At 53.7% G+C, this 15,940-nt stretch overlaps 3 protein-coding genes across 4 annotated transcripts; 1 reads left to right on the top strand and 2 right to left on the bottom strand.

Moving 5' to 3' along the window:
• Positions 1-186: 186 nt before the first annotated feature.
• chst12a (carbohydrate (chondroitin 4) sulfotransferase 12a) lies at positions 187-4,926 on the top strand. The gene is made up of 5 exons (XM_053852228.1): positions 187-349; positions 1,416-2,068; positions 2,138-2,290; positions 2,365-2,544; positions 2,783-4,926. Exons 2-5 carry the CDS (start codon positions 1,703-1,705, stop codon positions 3,329-3,331), a joined length of 1,248 nt encoding a protein of 415 aa, XP_053708203.1. The 5' UTR covers positions 187-349; positions 1,416-1,702; the 3' UTR covers positions 3,332-4,926.
• A 792-nt stretch (positions 4,927-5,718) lies between these two features.
• Positions 5,719-8,250, bottom strand: c1qtnf6a (C1q and TNF related 6a). Its single transcript, XM_053852244.1, has 3 exons — positions 8,141-8,250; positions 6,547-6,742; positions 5,719-6,482 (listed from the first exon to the last, which is right to left on the bottom strand). The coding sequence occupies exons 2-3, from the start codon at positions 6,728-6,730 to the stop codon at positions 5,935-5,937; spliced, it is 732 nt and encodes a 243-aa protein (XP_053708219.1). The 5' UTR covers positions 6,731-6,742; positions 8,141-8,250; the 3' UTR covers positions 5,719-5,934.
• Positions 8,251-8,897: 647 nt separating this feature from the next.
• Positions 8,898-15,837, bottom strand: il2rb (interleukin 2 receptor, beta). Of its 2 annotated transcripts, none has more exons than XM_053852215.1 (12): positions 15,689-15,837; positions 15,163-15,270; positions 13,502-14,762; positions 13,150-13,406; positions 11,837-11,928; positions 11,384-11,510; positions 11,257-11,317; positions 11,099-11,192; positions 10,889-11,034; positions 10,404-10,693; positions 10,256-10,337; positions 8,898-10,186 (listed from the first exon to the last, which is right to left on the bottom strand). In XM_053852215.1, exons 5-12 carry the CDS (start codon positions 11,901-11,903, stop codon positions 9,527-9,529), a joined length of 1,527 nt encoding a protein of 508 aa, XP_053708190.1. In that variant the 5' UTR covers positions 11,904-11,928; positions 13,150-13,406; positions 13,502-14,762; positions 15,163-15,270; positions 15,689-15,837; the 3' UTR covers positions 8,898-9,526. The 2 variants fall into 2 exon arrangements, with proteins under 2 accessions (XP_053708190.1, XP_053708191.1); XM_053852216.1 differs by having other exon boundaries at positions 10,256-10,334.
• Positions 15,838-15,940: the final 103 nt, after the last annotated feature.

Here is a 15,940-nt window from a genome sequence, read left to right as displayed (position 1 = left end):
GGGGATTCAACGTGTCACAGCAGCCAATGACAAGACATTCAAGATAAACAACAAACAATCCAGGACGTCCACCAAGCATCAGCATACATTAACAAACAAAAGTGAGGTCACAGTTTTGCAGCGCAGTGGGTTATTTTCGGCAGTGTTCGACATTCATCACCGCACAGACACGATGTTCCGCTGATGACCCAGAAAAATACATTTCCCTGAGTTCATGCTGCAGACGCGGCCAACGGGGAACTCTCGCGATATGAGTTGCGATCTCGTTGACTCCTCGGAGGAGAAACGAGCCGAAGACCTCCTGGCATCAGACGGACTCAGCTGACGCGGCGAAGGAAGATCCGAGAAGGTGGGAAGCGAATCACTGAAGATGTGCCCGCGCACTGTTGTCGTCCGAGATTTTGGCGCCGTGAACGCGTGTCTGTGCTGCTGTTTAGCTCCTGCTAGGCGCGAACCCTCGCTGAACCTCGGTCCCCAGGTCCTCGATCCGTCTCCCCTCAAAGGCGACTTTGTCTCCGGGCACGCTTCTGCCACTCCTGCGGTCAGGCTGTCCGGCCGCCCTCTGAGCTCCGGGGCTCGGTCGCGCTGATGAGGATGGACTGAGCTTCGCCCCGCTGAGCGCTAGCACCGCACATTTAGGAACTTTACTTTTCTGAGATCCGCTTTTGCTGTCCGAGTATCAGCCTTAGGTCAGACCAAGCACTAGGACTTGGGAGACCAGACCCGATGGCGGCTTCTGGGTCCTGAGCTTCAGTGACGCTCCTCACTCGTGAATCCAAACTAACCAGAGCACAACACTATTGCATTGTATGTGCCCGTTATTCTCACTGATGTTGTGAATCCTTCAGTTGCCGTGAGGTGCTGAGGTGTTTTGTGTTGTTCTTCTTCCACTCTGGACTGTTTTCTCCCTGCTCCCTCGGAGCTGGACTGATCCACGGACAGCGAAGACAACTCCGCTGGGATCAACACGAACCTCTGACACTGATAGGTTCTGTCAGATCCACAGGTCTACACACGTGAAAGGCCACATAAATGAGCAGGAATTCATGGGCTGGCGAGCGCAACGGCGCTGAGCCATGATTTTCCATGTCAATGAAGCTTCTCAGCTCCAGGAAATAACCCAAGGACTGTGCACAAGTCCAAATATAGCAGCGGCAGCGGGAAAGCAACAGTGTGGCTTTGAACCTGGGCAGGAGGGAGGCTGGAGTGAGAATGGCAGATCCTGAAGTTGAGCGCAGGTGCTGGGCTCGGGGGGCAGCTGGTGGAAGGTATGTGGCGCGGCCTGGCTCGCAGCTCTTCCACAGCCACGTGTGTCTTTTCACGGCTAGCCAGCAGGAGGGGGAGGTGATGGAGCGAAGCCACGGCTCCAGACTCTCGGCTGAACCTTCTCACGTCAGTTTCTCTTTTCTCTGCAGGCGGGTGCAAACATGCGGCAGAAGGGAGAGGATTCTCTCCAGGTCTTGCACGTCATCTTCTCACCACTGTCTTGTTTTAGCTGCCACCCGTCCGTCGCCACGGTGAAAGGGAACTGCCGCACTCTGTTGCCATGGTGACCCCTAGCCCCAGCCCGTAACGGCAACCTGTTGCCTTGGTGACCCTGTAGTCAGACCTGGGTAACTGTCATGGTGGCGCTGGAGAGACGGCTTGTTGCCATGGCGATCCAGTAGCTAGCATCACCACTCCGGCTCTCCACGCAGTCGCCATGGGAACGTCCAGGATGTTTCGCGTGTTTGTGGCGTTGGGCTCCGTCTTCATGATCCTGCTCATCATCTTCTACTGGGATGACGTCGGCGCCACCCACCTCTACCTGCACACCTCTGTCTCTCCGGGACCCAAAATCCCTCACCCGGCACCGAAGCTGCGCCCTCACACCCCCCGGACACCCTCCTTCCTGTCTGACATCGACGCCTTCGTAAATCAGTTCTTAGAACCCGGGACTGGAGAGCCCACGGACCTGGTTCCTGTTGAGACGGGTAACCAGTCGGAGAAGGCAGATGAGGTGTACGTGCCGCGGCGAGAGTGGAAGATTCACCTGACGCCTGTGGCAGCAGAGCTGCGGGAGAGACAGGTGAGTGTGTGTGTGAGAGAAACAGCTTCTTTTCCTGACACAACTTCATGTCCGATCCTTAAATTCAAGGAGCGGCGGCGGCGACTCCTCCAGGAAATGTGTTCCAACGACAGTGTCTCCTTCTCCGGCAAGAACCGCTCCTTTGACGACATTCCCAACAAGGAGCTGGATCACTTGATCGTGGACGACCGGCATGGAATCATCTACTGCTATGTTCCGAAGGTGCGCACGCCTCAGCTAGAGCACCACCTGGTGGCCGTCATCTGACTGAACGCCTGTCCCTGCTTGTCTTCCAGGTGGCCTGCAGCAACTGGAAGCGGATCATGATCGTCCTGAGCGAGAGCCTGCTGCACGACGGCGTCCCCCAGAGAGACCCGCAGGCCGTGCCCCGCGAACTGGTCCACAACAGCAGCATGCACTTCACCTTCAGCAAGTTCTGGAAACGCTACGGCAAATTTGCAAAACACTTGATGAAGGTTTGTTCTGAAACTTGAAACTCGTTTGTAGTTTTTCTGGTGGGTGCTGGCCTGTTTGATGCCACGCTTGCCTGTGAGCACATGCCGCCATGGCAACACACGCCGCCCTAGCCTGTTAGCACACGCCACGCTGTTAACCTTGCGAGCATCTGTAGCTGATGTCTGGCGTCGGCGGAGCTCCATGCCCATCTCCCTCTGGGCTCCGCCCCACTGACTCCAGCTACGGCTTGTTTTCCAGGTCAAGCTAAAGAAGTACACCAAGTTCATCTTCGTGCGGGATCCGTTCGTTCGTCTCATCTCCGCCTACCGGGACAAATTTCAGCAGCGCAATGAGAACTTTTACCAGAAGTTCGCCCAGGTCATACTCCGGCGCTTTGCCAACCAGCCCACCCCCCCGGCTACCGTGGACGAGGCCGTGGCGGCTGGGGTCCAGGTATCCTTCTCCCACTTCGTCCGGTACCTGCTGGACCCTCAGACGGAGCAGGGGGCGCCCTTCAACGAGCACTGGCGGCAGGTGCACCGGCTCTGCCACCCCTGTCAGATCCAGTACGACTTTGTGGGCCACCTGGAGACGGCGGAGGAGGACGCCCAGCACTTGCTGCGGCAGCTGCGAGTGGACAACGTGGTGGAGTTCCCCACGTCCAGCAGGAACCTGACCAACAGCAGCTGGGAGAGCGAGTGGTTCCGCAGCATCGCTGTGGAGGAGCGGCGCCGGCTCTACCGGCTGTACGAGCCCGACTTCAAGCTGTTCGGATACGAGCGGCCGGACTCTCTCCTGGACGAGTGAGCACCGGCATGATGCCGTCCTCGCATCCTCACGCTCCTACAAGCACAGTCACAACTGGCCAGTTTTCCGAGCTCACCTTTGAACCTGAAGCACACGGCTCGCTCCAGGACCAGGGTTTCTGCTGGCCACTGATCCAGTGCAGGACTTTTATCTTGCTACTTCAAAACCCCTGTCTTTGCACAGCTGAGCTCAGTGGAGCGCTGGGATGTATGAAGATGGCTGGGGTGGAGTCTGAGGCAAGACGGACTAGAGCGGTGAGATGAGCTCTCTGCTGAGGGGGCCGTGAAGAAAAGCGTGACGGCAGCATTGAAGCAGGTTACTGGACATGATGACTAACATTCTCAGCTGGTGCAATTTGGTCTCCCATCTCCTCCAGTCAGGTTTCACTCAGTCAGACATCCATCGCCTGTTTTCAGATACTTGGCCGCTTTTGCTGTAGAGGTGTAGGAGAGATCCATCCCTGTGTGGAGCAGTATCACAGGTGCTGCTCCGCTCTGCAGAAAGAGCTGCGCCAGAAGCCCAAGCTCTGGATGTACAGGTGCTGAGAACCGTGGCCCTCAAGGGTGCCATCATCATCTCTGTTTATGGTTGAAATGTTTGAAAAAGTACCCTCAAAACCTTGTCACTTCCAAACCTGATCGTCTCCAAAAGTGTCAGCGCTGTCCCAGAGAGGTCACGTCAGGGTTGGTCATGGCATTGAAACCAAACCGTTTCTATTAGTCGGACTTCAAGTGTTTTTTTTTTTTTATTGAACAGAAGTGAGTGAAGTAGTCACGCATCTGTGTGCCCTCTTACAGCAGCATCTTCTGTGACAGGGTTCTGTTGAGCTCAAATCTCTGCTCACTTTCAAGCCTCCTGCCATGCTCTGTCGCCCCCTGCCAGCGAGATCTGTGTCTGCCGTCTGGAACCTCCCTCCTCTACGCAGCCGGATTTCTCACCCCTGATGTGGGGTCTCTCATCAAACCCTGCTCACCCTGCAATGACCAATGTTCTGGGAGGAAATGAGCACCTAGCTAATGTGGTGTAATCTGGGATTTCAATCTGCAGACATTTGTGAGGTGATAAATATACGCTCGCGTGGACACGGTGGCATCAGAGTCTGTGAGAAATTAATAGTTCCACAACTTTGGGTTCATCCCATATGTTCACCTATCCCCCTCCGCATACGATGCCAGACATGTGTCCCCATGAAGCACAGCTGAACTCCGACCTGTGTTTCAGTAGGATCACTTTCACATCACCAGTGGAAGGTCTTGGTGGAGCGGCTGCAATCGTGCCTTTGACTGTCAACGTTTACACAGCGAAAGGAGTCTTTTTCTAGATGGACTGGTTTCTACTGCTGCAGCAGGGCAAGTGTGTTTGTGATTCGTTTGGTTGGACTTGTGCAAAATCATCCATCTGAGATTCTCCTCCATCCATCCTCTTTGGTTTCTCTGAAGAACTTTATGACCAGAGGTTCACCACCAGTCAGGTGTCCATCTTTCTTCTGTGTGGTTTTTCATGTTGCTTTGTTTATATCCCTCTTCCTTGGAAAGTCTTGAAATGGAAATATTTTATATGACAAAATGTTTATTTATTGGCAAATAAAAAAAACAAGTGAGAATTAATTGTGAGTCTGTTTTATGTTGTTATGCAATCCTCTGTCCGCTGTGGTTTCCGCAAAATAATTCAAAACATCTGAGACTGAGACTGGGTCAGTTAAAGTGGGACCTCTTCATAAGGTCGTGTTTTCACACTCATGACTTGTTTATGCCTCACTTACTCATAACTATGTATGGCTTTTCGTAAAAATTTCTCATATTTATTACGGAGGCCTGGTAGTGACATGCATGCAATTGCAAATGCAATTATCTTGATAAAACATATCACATCCAAAAAATAAACACATGAATGTTTCTGCCAAGTCTCTGTGAATTTATAGTTAAAACACCAACAAAAAGGATAAAAGTTTTACTTTGGAAATCGGACCGACAGCGGAAGTGACGTCACTCGACGTGATGACGTTGATAAACAACCTAAATTCAGCATGTGCTGAAATTTTAAATTCTGACCCGAAGAGCTGTTACTGGCCGAGATGAATCATAACTAGCTGGTGAAGACACAAGCTTGTGTTAAACGTCACACCAGACTCCGGACACTGTTACGCCTACTGCCACCCAGTGGTGGAAATGGTGAATTGTTCAGTGATGTAATGTGATTATATTCCAGAGTCTGAGCAGCAATGGGTCTGTAACGCAGGCGCGCCCGGGACTGTAGCACGGCGGGAGCCTGTGTGCGTCTCTTATCAGAGCTGGATACTGTGGCTGGGGTAAGGGACGTCTGCTGAAGACAACCGTGAAGTGAAGCTCTTGCACTTCAACAAAACAGTACTGAATATGAGGCTTTATTTGTGTCAGGAACATCATAAACAAGAGGAATTTGAGCACCATGTTTCAGCACCATGTTAAAATCAGGACCTAAGAACTTATTCAATTCTCTTTTTCCAGAGGATTGTGTCACTGTGATCATTCCAGCTGCCAGTTTGGCAGCCAGACTGGATCCGAAACATTCTCCTGCCAGAAGGATTTGGCTCAGTGCAAATGAGGTCCCAGGCTCGGTGCCGATCAGTCCGACCTGGCTTTGATGAGATATCCGTTGAAGGTGATGTAGACGTCGACGTCGTCGCTGTAAACGGCGTTCTCCCGCTCTCTCTTGTAGAGACGGATCCACACCTGGTCTTCCGTGTCCAGGTCCAACATGAGGCTCTGGCTCTGCATGATGGAGCGGTCGCTAGGCTGCGCATACACGATGGCCTGCTCTGCTTGGTTCCTCATGATGTGCAGGTACGTCTCCTTGAAGTTCCAGGTGTGGATGTTCACGTTGAAGAAGTAGATGCCAGCAACGTGACAGAAGAATTTGCCACTGAACATGTCGAACTGGTCGTAGAGGTTCACGAAGACCGTGTCGAAGACCAGGGTTTGGTAGGACTCCAGGCTGTGCAGGGATTTACGGCGCCCCACTGAGAAGGCGGCGTGCTGGGATTTACAGGCGTCACCAGGTACGCCCACCTGACCTTTGGCTCCTTTTAAACCCAGGTGCCCCATGGGTCCGGGTGGACCTTCAGCACCGGGTTTCCCTGGGGTCCCTCTGTCGCCACGGTCTCCTTTGTCCCCTGTGAGGAGAAGTCAGAGTCCAAGTGACTGAAGACAGAGTCTGAAACTTGTGATGACTCGCACCTTTGAGGATGGTCATGTTGATGTAGGTTCGGACCTCTGGCACTGGGCTGAACAGGGGCGGCTTTGCAGCGCTGCCTTCAGCTGGCTCCAGGTCATCGCAGCAGCGGCTGCATGGGGAGCCTCTAGGGGGCACCAGGGAGACTGAGGAGGCGAGGGAGAGGAGCAGCAGCAGGAGAGCCAACATGGCGGGATCAACCTGAAAGTGAGAGGACAGTATCTCAGCGTTATTTTAAAGGAATCAAACTGAGCCCCCTGGAGTGGCCTTGGAGACCGCACGCAGTCCAGGGTCGGTCAGTCGGATGTGAGAGCATCCCTGTGGTCCACCACCTCCAGGCGCCACTTCCCAGCCTCGCTCTTTGGTTTCCTGTGGACCTCTCTGTGTTAATGTCACGCCACTTAGCGCTAACAGCTGTGTGCTGGGATGGTCGAGTTCCTGCTCCCAGTGACAGTGACCTGGCATGATCCCAGACTTGAATCCAGGAAAAGAGAAGGACTTGCTCTGCATGTCTCTCACCCAGCAGTGGAAACAAGAAGGACTGAGCCAGGGAAAACCCTCATGTGCCAAAGAGAGGAAGAGGAATTTCCATCAGGCAGATATGGAGAGGTCGGTGGGGAAATGTAGAGAGAAAGCGTTGCATGTCCAGTGAGCGACACAGAAGCAAAGGTGCGCGGTGAAGAGGAGGAGCTGGAGATGTTGGTGGGTCACCCTCAGGAGCAGAGGCAGATGTGGAGAGTGAAAGAGTCTGGCTGTTGTCAGTAATGAGCCTGTGCAGAGAGTGTTGATGGAGACCAGCTGTGGATACAGGCCTCCACGTGATGCTGCACAGAGCCCAGCTCCTGCGCTGCTCCTACTCCGCTGCATGGCTCTCTCTGCCTGCCCCACTGCCTCCATCCTCCCACACTCTGTCCCCAGACTTGTCCCTCTTCTAGTCTCAGCTCTGACTCGTGAGTCTGTGAACAGTCCCTCCACCCTGCTGCCTTCTCTCCCTCACCTCCTGGTGTCTCGACCTCTGCTCCTCCATCCTCCCGCTCAGTCACTCTCTTCTTGCCTGTCCAGTTCTTGCCTCCAACACTGACACCAATTCAGGTCCAAATGCTAGGCTATGCTAATAAGATGACTCGTGGATGACACAGTGTGGGGTAGAAACGTCACACTGTTGAGTGCTGCTGGCCAACTTCCTGCTCGTGGTGTGGAAGCTTTTCATCTTCACCCAGCCTCCGAGTCTCTCAGTTTCGGATGAAATGATCTGCAAAACGTGGTCACATTGTTCATCTCAGCTTCCAGTTGCATCAGCGGGGGCGTCGCATGACCCCTCCTGGGACACGCCCTAGCTCCTCCGGTCGCCTCACCTGTGCCCTCTGCTTTTCGCAGTTGGCAAGAACATTATGACCACCCCCACTGACTATTTCATGTGTTAGATACGAGCCCATGGCCCTCTGGGGGCTCCTCCAGAGAGGAACGCTGGTCATAATGTTAATTTTCCCTATGCTTTACCGCAAGTCCAAGCCGTGAGTGCAGAAGTCAGCGTGCGGATGGCGGTGTGAAGTGTTAGTAGGAAGAGTCTCGAGCAGCTGGACTGGGAGTCGCTCTCACCTCTTGGCGTCGTGTTGCTGCTTCGGTCTGCTGAGAGGATGCTGGAGAGAAATCCCCTTCTCGCTCTCTCGCTCTCTCTCTCTGAGTGGGAGGTCATGTGTTCACGCCCGGCTTTAATCCCACCTACTTTCCTACCTCCAGCCGTGACGTGACCCGTAGCCAGCGGGCGGAATCATTGCTTCCATCCCTGCATGCCTAGCTGTCCCCTTCAGTCGAGTTTTTCAGGAAAAGGCAGGGAATTCCGGAGCCTTCTCCCCCGGGTCCCTCATTTCCGCTGTGCTGAATTCCTTTCAGGCTGCTGCAGCTGCTGGGCCTGTCAGGCAGCACCGCAGCTGTCTTTGGTCTGCTGGGCTTCCTGGGTCCGGCTCCACTCTCTGTATCCTCGGCAGTCTGCTTCTGTCAGTGTGGCATCCTTCCTGGTTGATCTCGGCCCGGGCCAAACCAAGCCAGACTGAGAGGAGGGAGCCCTTACCACGCATGACAGAGTAAAACCACGGCCAGGACAAGGTTTCTCTCTCACAGATGTTGAACATTATGACCCCCAGGATCAGCAACAGACGTGGGGTTACTCCAGGAACATTCTCTCCTCCTGAGCAAACCTTAAAAGAGGCCCATGTGAAAACACCTGATGTGCTTTGTCTCGCAGGCCAGTTTTTTTCCTCCGAAAAGTTTGTTTGTGTCTGAGGACTTTTCTTCTCTCATTCACTGCCATCATTCTCTGGTTTTACTGAGGCTTTTATTGGAAACAGCTTTGAGGTTTTAATGAAAAAAAGATCCCGAACACGCTCAGTTCCTCTGCAGTGGATCCCACATAATCTCAACACCATCCATACATGAACTGACCTGGACTGACCCGCTCCGTGTGTGTGTGTGTGTGTGTGTGTGTGTGTGTGTGTTTGGCCTCATGCTAAGAGGGCCGGTCAGACTGTATATATATATATATATATATATATATATATATGGTTTAACAGGGAACACGAGTAAAACCAGGATCCTGGAGTTTGTTGCTTTTGCTCTGGAACTCCTGCTGAGCTACGTTAGGTTACAAACATTAGCCGTCCCTGAAGCAGAAAAAGAGAAGCGGAAGTATGTCTGGACTCATGAAGGTGAGCCCTTGCTTGAGCAGGCTCACTCCTCCTTCAGCCCCTCAAGACTCGCTGAATGTGAAGCTAAGAAGCTAGCATTCTGTGAGCGGCTCTCGGATGCTCGCCCCCTGCGTGCCGCCACTCAGCCGTTGAAGGGCCATTTTTCAACATCTGCTCACATTAGCTGTAAAAAAAGAAAATATCTCGAGCTGGAGACCCGCCTCCTGTCAGCGCCGCGGGAGCAGTCTAGTGAAGTTGTCTAGTGAAGTTAGCAGCGACAAGCGCCTCCTGAAGCGGCGGCTCACAGGGAGTTGTTCCTGAAGGTGAGTTGTTGCTGGATGTCTTTGAGCGTGAAGTAGCCCGGGTTGCTGGACTCCACAGGCATGGAAGAGGCTCTGCAGGTGGTGCCGCCGCCGGGCCACGCTGCACTTGAGATCTCAGCTGGCTGCTCCATCTGAGCTTCACCGGAGGAAGAGTGGAGTAAGCCCTGCAGGGTAGCGTGGGTGGAGCCTGACCCTCCGGTCAGCAGCTCCCTGGTGCTGCCATCGCTCTCCTTCCCGAGGCTGAACCCTGAGTCCGGAGCTGGCACCTCTCTTCTCGGGCAGCCGTGAGGGGAATGGTTGAGGAAGGGCAGGCTGATATGCGAGGGGAACCTGCCATGACTTTGGAGATGGTGGAAATCATTCATGAAGCTGAGTGGGTTGGCTGCAGTCTTCCTGCAGCCGTAGGAGGACAGGAAGTAGCCCATGTTGGAGAAGGAGGAGGAGGAGGAGTCCACCACCCCACTTGTGTCGGAGCCGGTGGTGACGTCGCTCCCACTGAGCAGGCCGGTGGTGGAGCTGATGGACGGAGAGGTGGGGCGAGCCGCTGGCCACAGTCCACACACCTCCACTGGTGAGATGTTCTCCTGGTGCTGCGCCATGAAGACGGAGGCCGCGGTGGAGTGCGGATTCAGCCACTTCTGGAGGAGGAACCAGATGGACAGGTGAGTGGAGTGTGCCAGGCTGGGCCCTGGATCAGGTGACCTCACCTTCAGGTTCCCACTGTGCACTGAGTGAAGTGTTTGGAAATATTTGGAAGGGTTCGGAACCGGCTTCATTTTCAAGGACCTGCTGCAGCATGGCGGAGTGAGACTGGCTGGAGTGAGACTCAGGAGGAGAGTCAGGAGGGGAACTCACCTCAGGTGTCTGCAGAGGACCAAGACGGCCAAAAAGACCACACCGAGCAGACTGGACATTAGCGCCCAGACAATGGTCTGCGTTTGGTCGGGAGGCTGCTTCGGAAGGCCGCGGCCTGCGTCCGACGCCTCGGGCTCTGAACACTCCCATGGTGTGGTGGGACTCCACTCACTCCATATGCTGAGAGGGTAGCTGGCGGCCTTGACCCTGACCTTGACCTGACACCTGCCTTTCAGCTGCGAAGGTTCCAGCCACAACTTTGGGTTGCTTGCTCGCAAATCGTGGCGGACCTTGACAACACACAGTTCATGATACCACTTACAAGTCACCAGAATGTTCAAATCTCCATGACCTTCAACCAGCTGTGAAGGACAGCCGCACAATGCCAGAATGCAGGTCGATCACGTTTGTATCAATATTCCCTGACAACTGAGGAGAACTCCGTCTGGACAGACGGGTGAGAGGGTTGTGGCGGGGACACTTACCTCCTCTGACTCATGGCTCTGACGGAGCTCCACCTGGAACTCAAACTCGGTGATGAACTGGGAGAGAGGATAGCCTGGATTCCAGATGACCCAGGTTCCGTTCCCCATCCTGCTGATGCTGGGCTCCCCCGGGGGATTCATTTGAACTGCACAGACATGCGTGGAGTGAGCACCATGGAGGAGGAGGGCGCGAGTGACTGGGCTCCTCACTGTTTTTCTTGATTGTGTAGTGGGAGACGGTATCCACCAGGGCGCCGCCACACGTCACGTTGATTTTAGGCAAGACTTCCAGTGGGTGGAAATCCTGGAGCAGCACACAAGCGGTCAGTTGTTGGCCTCTTCCCGGCACCAGAACTGTCTACACTCACGTAAGGCTGGAAGCTCATGCTGCAGTGAGGCCCAGGGGGGCTGCTGAGTTTGCAGCTGGCGCTGAGGGAGCAGAAGCAAGATCAGCTCCGCTGCCGAGGCTCACTCCACTCACCGCCTGCTACTTACGTGTGCGCGCCTTCTGTGCTCCGGACTTTGGTCTCAGCAGAGACCCAGCAGTCCTGACCCCCGTCCCTGTCCCTGTTCTTCCAAGTGCAGTTGACATTGCTGACAAGGTCGTTCACACAGGAAAGTCCTCAAGGGGCAAAAGATCATTATTATTATTATCTGAGATGCAAAATATGGCGGAAATATGGATCATCACAGCCTCACGTGCTGCAAGGAAGCGGGTCACTGTTGAAATACAGAGGTTATTGAAATGACTTTTCAGCATTTCAAATATCATTGGCAGCATTGAGCTTGTTTAGACACCAGGTGGCACTAGTGCTAGGGAATTTGCTAGCGCTGTGATCCTTCCTCCACATTTCTCTGTTGATCATTTCTTTTGCTGACTGGCCAATCAGCGATCACATGATCTGCAGTCATGGCGCAGTTGGGAGGTAGTGAGTGAGTGAGGCGAACCTTGTTGGGTTGCCAGGGCCAATGGCAGCGAAAGCAGGACCACCAGGACTGAAGCGGGCCTCTTCATCTTGGTGCGCGAGTCCAGGACGTCACTGCCGTCGAGAGGGAAGACATGAGAAGTGATGGAGTGAAGACTCGTCGTGTTCTTTGACACACTCGTGATGCTGCTGCTCATGTAGCTGTTCTATCCGACCTGACACAGCCTGTCGAGCCTGTGTGTCTTTGAATCAGCTGTGTGGAGAAAACTGCAGCTACACGTTAGCCGTCCTATGATGTTAGCACCAGTGTTAGCGCCTGTGTTAGTGTCTGTGTTCGCACCTGTGTTTAGCATCTGTGTTAGCGTCTGTGTTGTGCCTGTGTTAGTGCCTGTTTAGCGCCTGGGTTAGCGCCTGGGTTAGTGCCTGTGTTGCGCCTGTGTCAGCGTTGCACGGTGGAGGTTTTCCCTTCAGTCAGCGTGGCTTCCTGCTGCTCTGCACTTGAGTCATCTCAGGACATGAAACTCAACACTCATCTGGAGAAGGTGGTGAGCAGACGAACGGCCCTGAACTGAAACTGCGGCTCTCATATCAGTCCAATGAACTATTAAACTTCTGACTGCAGCCGCTCTAGGCGGAGGTGCAAAAGCCATGTCAGATCTGGAAATAAGCATCAGCGGTGCATCAAAACAAAGGTCGTCTTTTGTGTCTGAGCAAGTCACTGTTTGAGTCATGGCACTTAAAACAGCTAGCGTGTGACAGTATGAGCCGAGGGACGGTTTGATGCCTGCGGAATAACTGAAATGAATGGCGAAATAAAAGCTGCCTTGAACCAGATTCTAATTTGAATGCCTCGGGGTCACTGGCCAAACTCTCCTTTGTGTTACGCAAGTCATGGGAAGACGTCCTTTCTTGTTGAATTCTCTCCTTGAATATCCTGATACTGACTGAAGACGTGCTAAACGATGACAGACTCAAGTCTCTTTGTGTGACGCAGAAGTGAGTCAAAGCTAATCTGAGTTAGGGCTTGTGTTCGAGTCTCAGCCGGACCTCGTCTGCTCTGCTCCAGGCTGAACGGTTGACCTGCGTCTCCGTCAGCTGGAAGCCTCTGACTCGGCCCTGTCAGCTGCTTAGGTTCGCTCCCTGACCTTTGAGAACGTGCAGAATCGAGAGATATGATTCACCAGCCGAAGCTTGTTCCTCCCGCGGCGTGAAACCCGCAACCTCAGCCGACTCGAACAGTACTGCTCATTATTGATTTTTATTGTGCCATTGTTCAGGCTCACTGTGGAGGCCTGAGCGCTAAAGTGTGCGGTGGGTGGCGGTGCGCCCGCGTACCTGTGTGCCGTGGTGGATCAGCTCCGCTGCAGCGCTCGCATCCTCGCCTGTCCTCGCTGTGCGCTCGTGGTACGTCTGCCTCTTCCCTCCTCCGCCGCCTCTCTTCAAAGTGCCCAGTGACATTTTCCACCCAAACCACAACAGCTTCTGTCTGAGGCTCACAGGAAGTGATAGTAAAAGAGTGACAGGCCCCAGCTGGGGGAGAACAGGGCCCCACCTCCTGGACCCCCGACGCAGCCTTTAGCACACCAACTGCCCTGAAACCATGACACAAACACACCACATCCTGTTTCAATCACAAACAGCAGGTTGCATGGAAAGCTACTCGCAGTGGTTTGCGTCTTCACGCTACCTGTTTGTGTTCAAATCACCAACATCTTTCCCTCGTGTCAGATCTTCCCGTCAGAGGGACACCCTGGACAGGAGGTGCTCCATCACAGACCACCACTCACACGACACTCACCGAGAGTCAGTCTCTAGATCAGGAGACACACGTCATGAATGTATTGACATAAATGTGTTTTCCTCTGGCGATGTTGGACCCTGGGAGGAAACCAGAGTGCCAGAGCAAACCCACTTCAGCATGGTTCAGACGCTGTCGTTTGGCTTGTCTGTGCTCATGCTGGATTCAGAAGTGAAAGTAAGGTCAGTGGTGCTCTCAAGTCCAAGATCCCACATGAGCTCTGCTGCCAGAGAGGTCAGACCCTGGAGGCTCTCCGCTTCAGCTGCTGCCACCGCGACCCCACCCTCATGGGGTGGACAAACATGTGCAGACCGACCTGTTTTCACACCTCCACCTTGCTCGACACTTGTTTTTGCGGCGGGGTGATGGCGAGTGTTGCAGCGCGGCCACACTTCTCACTGGTCTGTGTCGTGACTTCCTGCCACAGGCTCTGCTGGATGGTGACCTTTTCTGCTCGCTCACCACACTCTTCCTCCCCCCGCTTCACCTGCTGACACCCCGGTAACAGCAGGAACTGGCGGCCGCCTGCGGGGCCTCCTCTTGAGACGTGTGGTTTCATCACGGATCCAGCACCGACATGTGACTGACTCCGTCGCACCTCGCCTGCAGCCATGTTTGACTCACGTCAGTCTTTCCGTCACGTTTCTGTTTGATTTATGAAGTTTCCTCTTCTCTCACACTCTTGACATCATCACCCCTTCCTGCACAGTGCAGGACTGGTCAGGACGTGAGGCTCGTGTTTTGGTTGTGACCTGGCGCAGGGCTGCAGGGGTCAGGGGTTATGCGATCACCGGGTCAGGTCAGTGTGCGAATCTGGGACAACCCGAGCCTGCGCCACTCGGCGTCACACCGGCCCACGTACTACGACTGCTGGTTCACACAAGAGGAAACTTTCAGTGGTTTATTTTGAAAGCCGCCAGTTTTCTGCTGTCAGCTCACATCCCGAAAGCATCAGCAGCTGCTAGGTGTTGACGTCTGTCAGGTGTTAGAGACGTGAGTGAGGAAGCATAGGCTTCTGTTGGAGCCAGGAGGAAGACTCCGGGGCCCTGTCGCTCATATCTGGTGCTCTGTTAGCGCTGGGATTCGCCCTCCATCTTTGCCAGCTTCTTTTTGAGTTTCTGATCCCAAAAGTTTCTCTCGGCCCACTGCACTGCAGACGGAAGGGAGAAGGAGGCATTGAAAACAAGCACACCTCATCATTAGAATTACATGTGTATAACAAATCTTTTCATTGAAATAAATGTATAAATGCGGGAAACCAGTGTATATATCAGCACATTTTCCCAGATGAATTCACAAATAGATGCTTGTGTCCAGAAATCAGGTCAATGAACTTCAAAGTAAGAATTTAAAAAACAAATCTATTTATAGGAATATTTAATAAAACAGAAGTTGCCTCAGGAAGTGGCATTTTAGTGAATAAAAACGGCCAACTCTGTTTCTCAATTTTAAACAGGAAATAAACACATTTGTGTGAGTGAGTACAGCAATATTTGATGACTGGATGAACAGGGTCTTGTGAGTCCCTGCCCTCCACACCACAGGCTGACCTATTTCGTTGGTCCGGTAGCCGAACCACAGGTGAGGTTCCGGGCGGGTGGGGAGGGGGTGACGGGTGTAGCAGTCTCTGCTGAGAGAGCTCCATGTGGAGGGAGCGCCTGAGGAGTTGGGGAGGGGAGGAAGGAACACAAGAGTCAGAGGAGCAACCACACAGTCATGACAACTCAGGCAGCGTGTGTGTGTGCAGGGACCTGCCCTAGCTACATGTGTGGGGACCTTTTGCCGGTCCCCACAGAGACATTATAATTATTATAACGGGCCACTTTAACTGGGTTCCAGTGTGGTTCAGAGGCCTGGCTCAGCAATGTGTTTTGGAGCTTTTAAGGGGGAAGTGTCTCCACAAGGACAGAGAGACAGACGTGCGTGTGTGAATAATTCAGCACCAAAGCTGAGCTCATGTTTCAGCTTTGCCGATTCATTGGTCTGGTCTATGGTGAGCAGCCCATACGGACCGGTTCCCAGCCGAGCGGCACCGGGACATGGACCCGTCCCGAGAAATGAGAGCAGCAGTTAGACCTGGGAAAATGTTGCCGCGGAGCGAGTGTCCGAGCCGCTGATAGCTGGCGAGGCGCGAGGAGTCCGGGTCCCTGAAGTGGGGCAGGCTGAGGGGTAGCACCGGCACCTCCATCTGCAAACAGCTCAACCACACAGCAGCACAGAGACAGGTGACAAGAGCCTTTCTCACCTCGACGTGGTGCGAGCTGATGATGAGGGAAACAAAAGGTGTTGCTTTTCTGAGGAAGCGATACCTGATCTCTGACACCACGT

The sequence above is a fragment of the Synchiropus splendidus genome, chromosome 19, assembly GCF_027744825.2.
Source record: "Synchiropus splendidus isolate RoL2022-P1 chromosome 19, RoL_Sspl_1.0, whole genome shotgun sequence".
Taxonomy (NCBI): domain Eukaryota; kingdom Metazoa; phylum Chordata; class Actinopteri; order Syngnathiformes; family Callionymidae; genus Synchiropus; species Synchiropus splendidus.
Note: the sequence above shows the minus strand (reverse complement) of the source record. Positions and strands in the feature narration are given on the sequence as shown.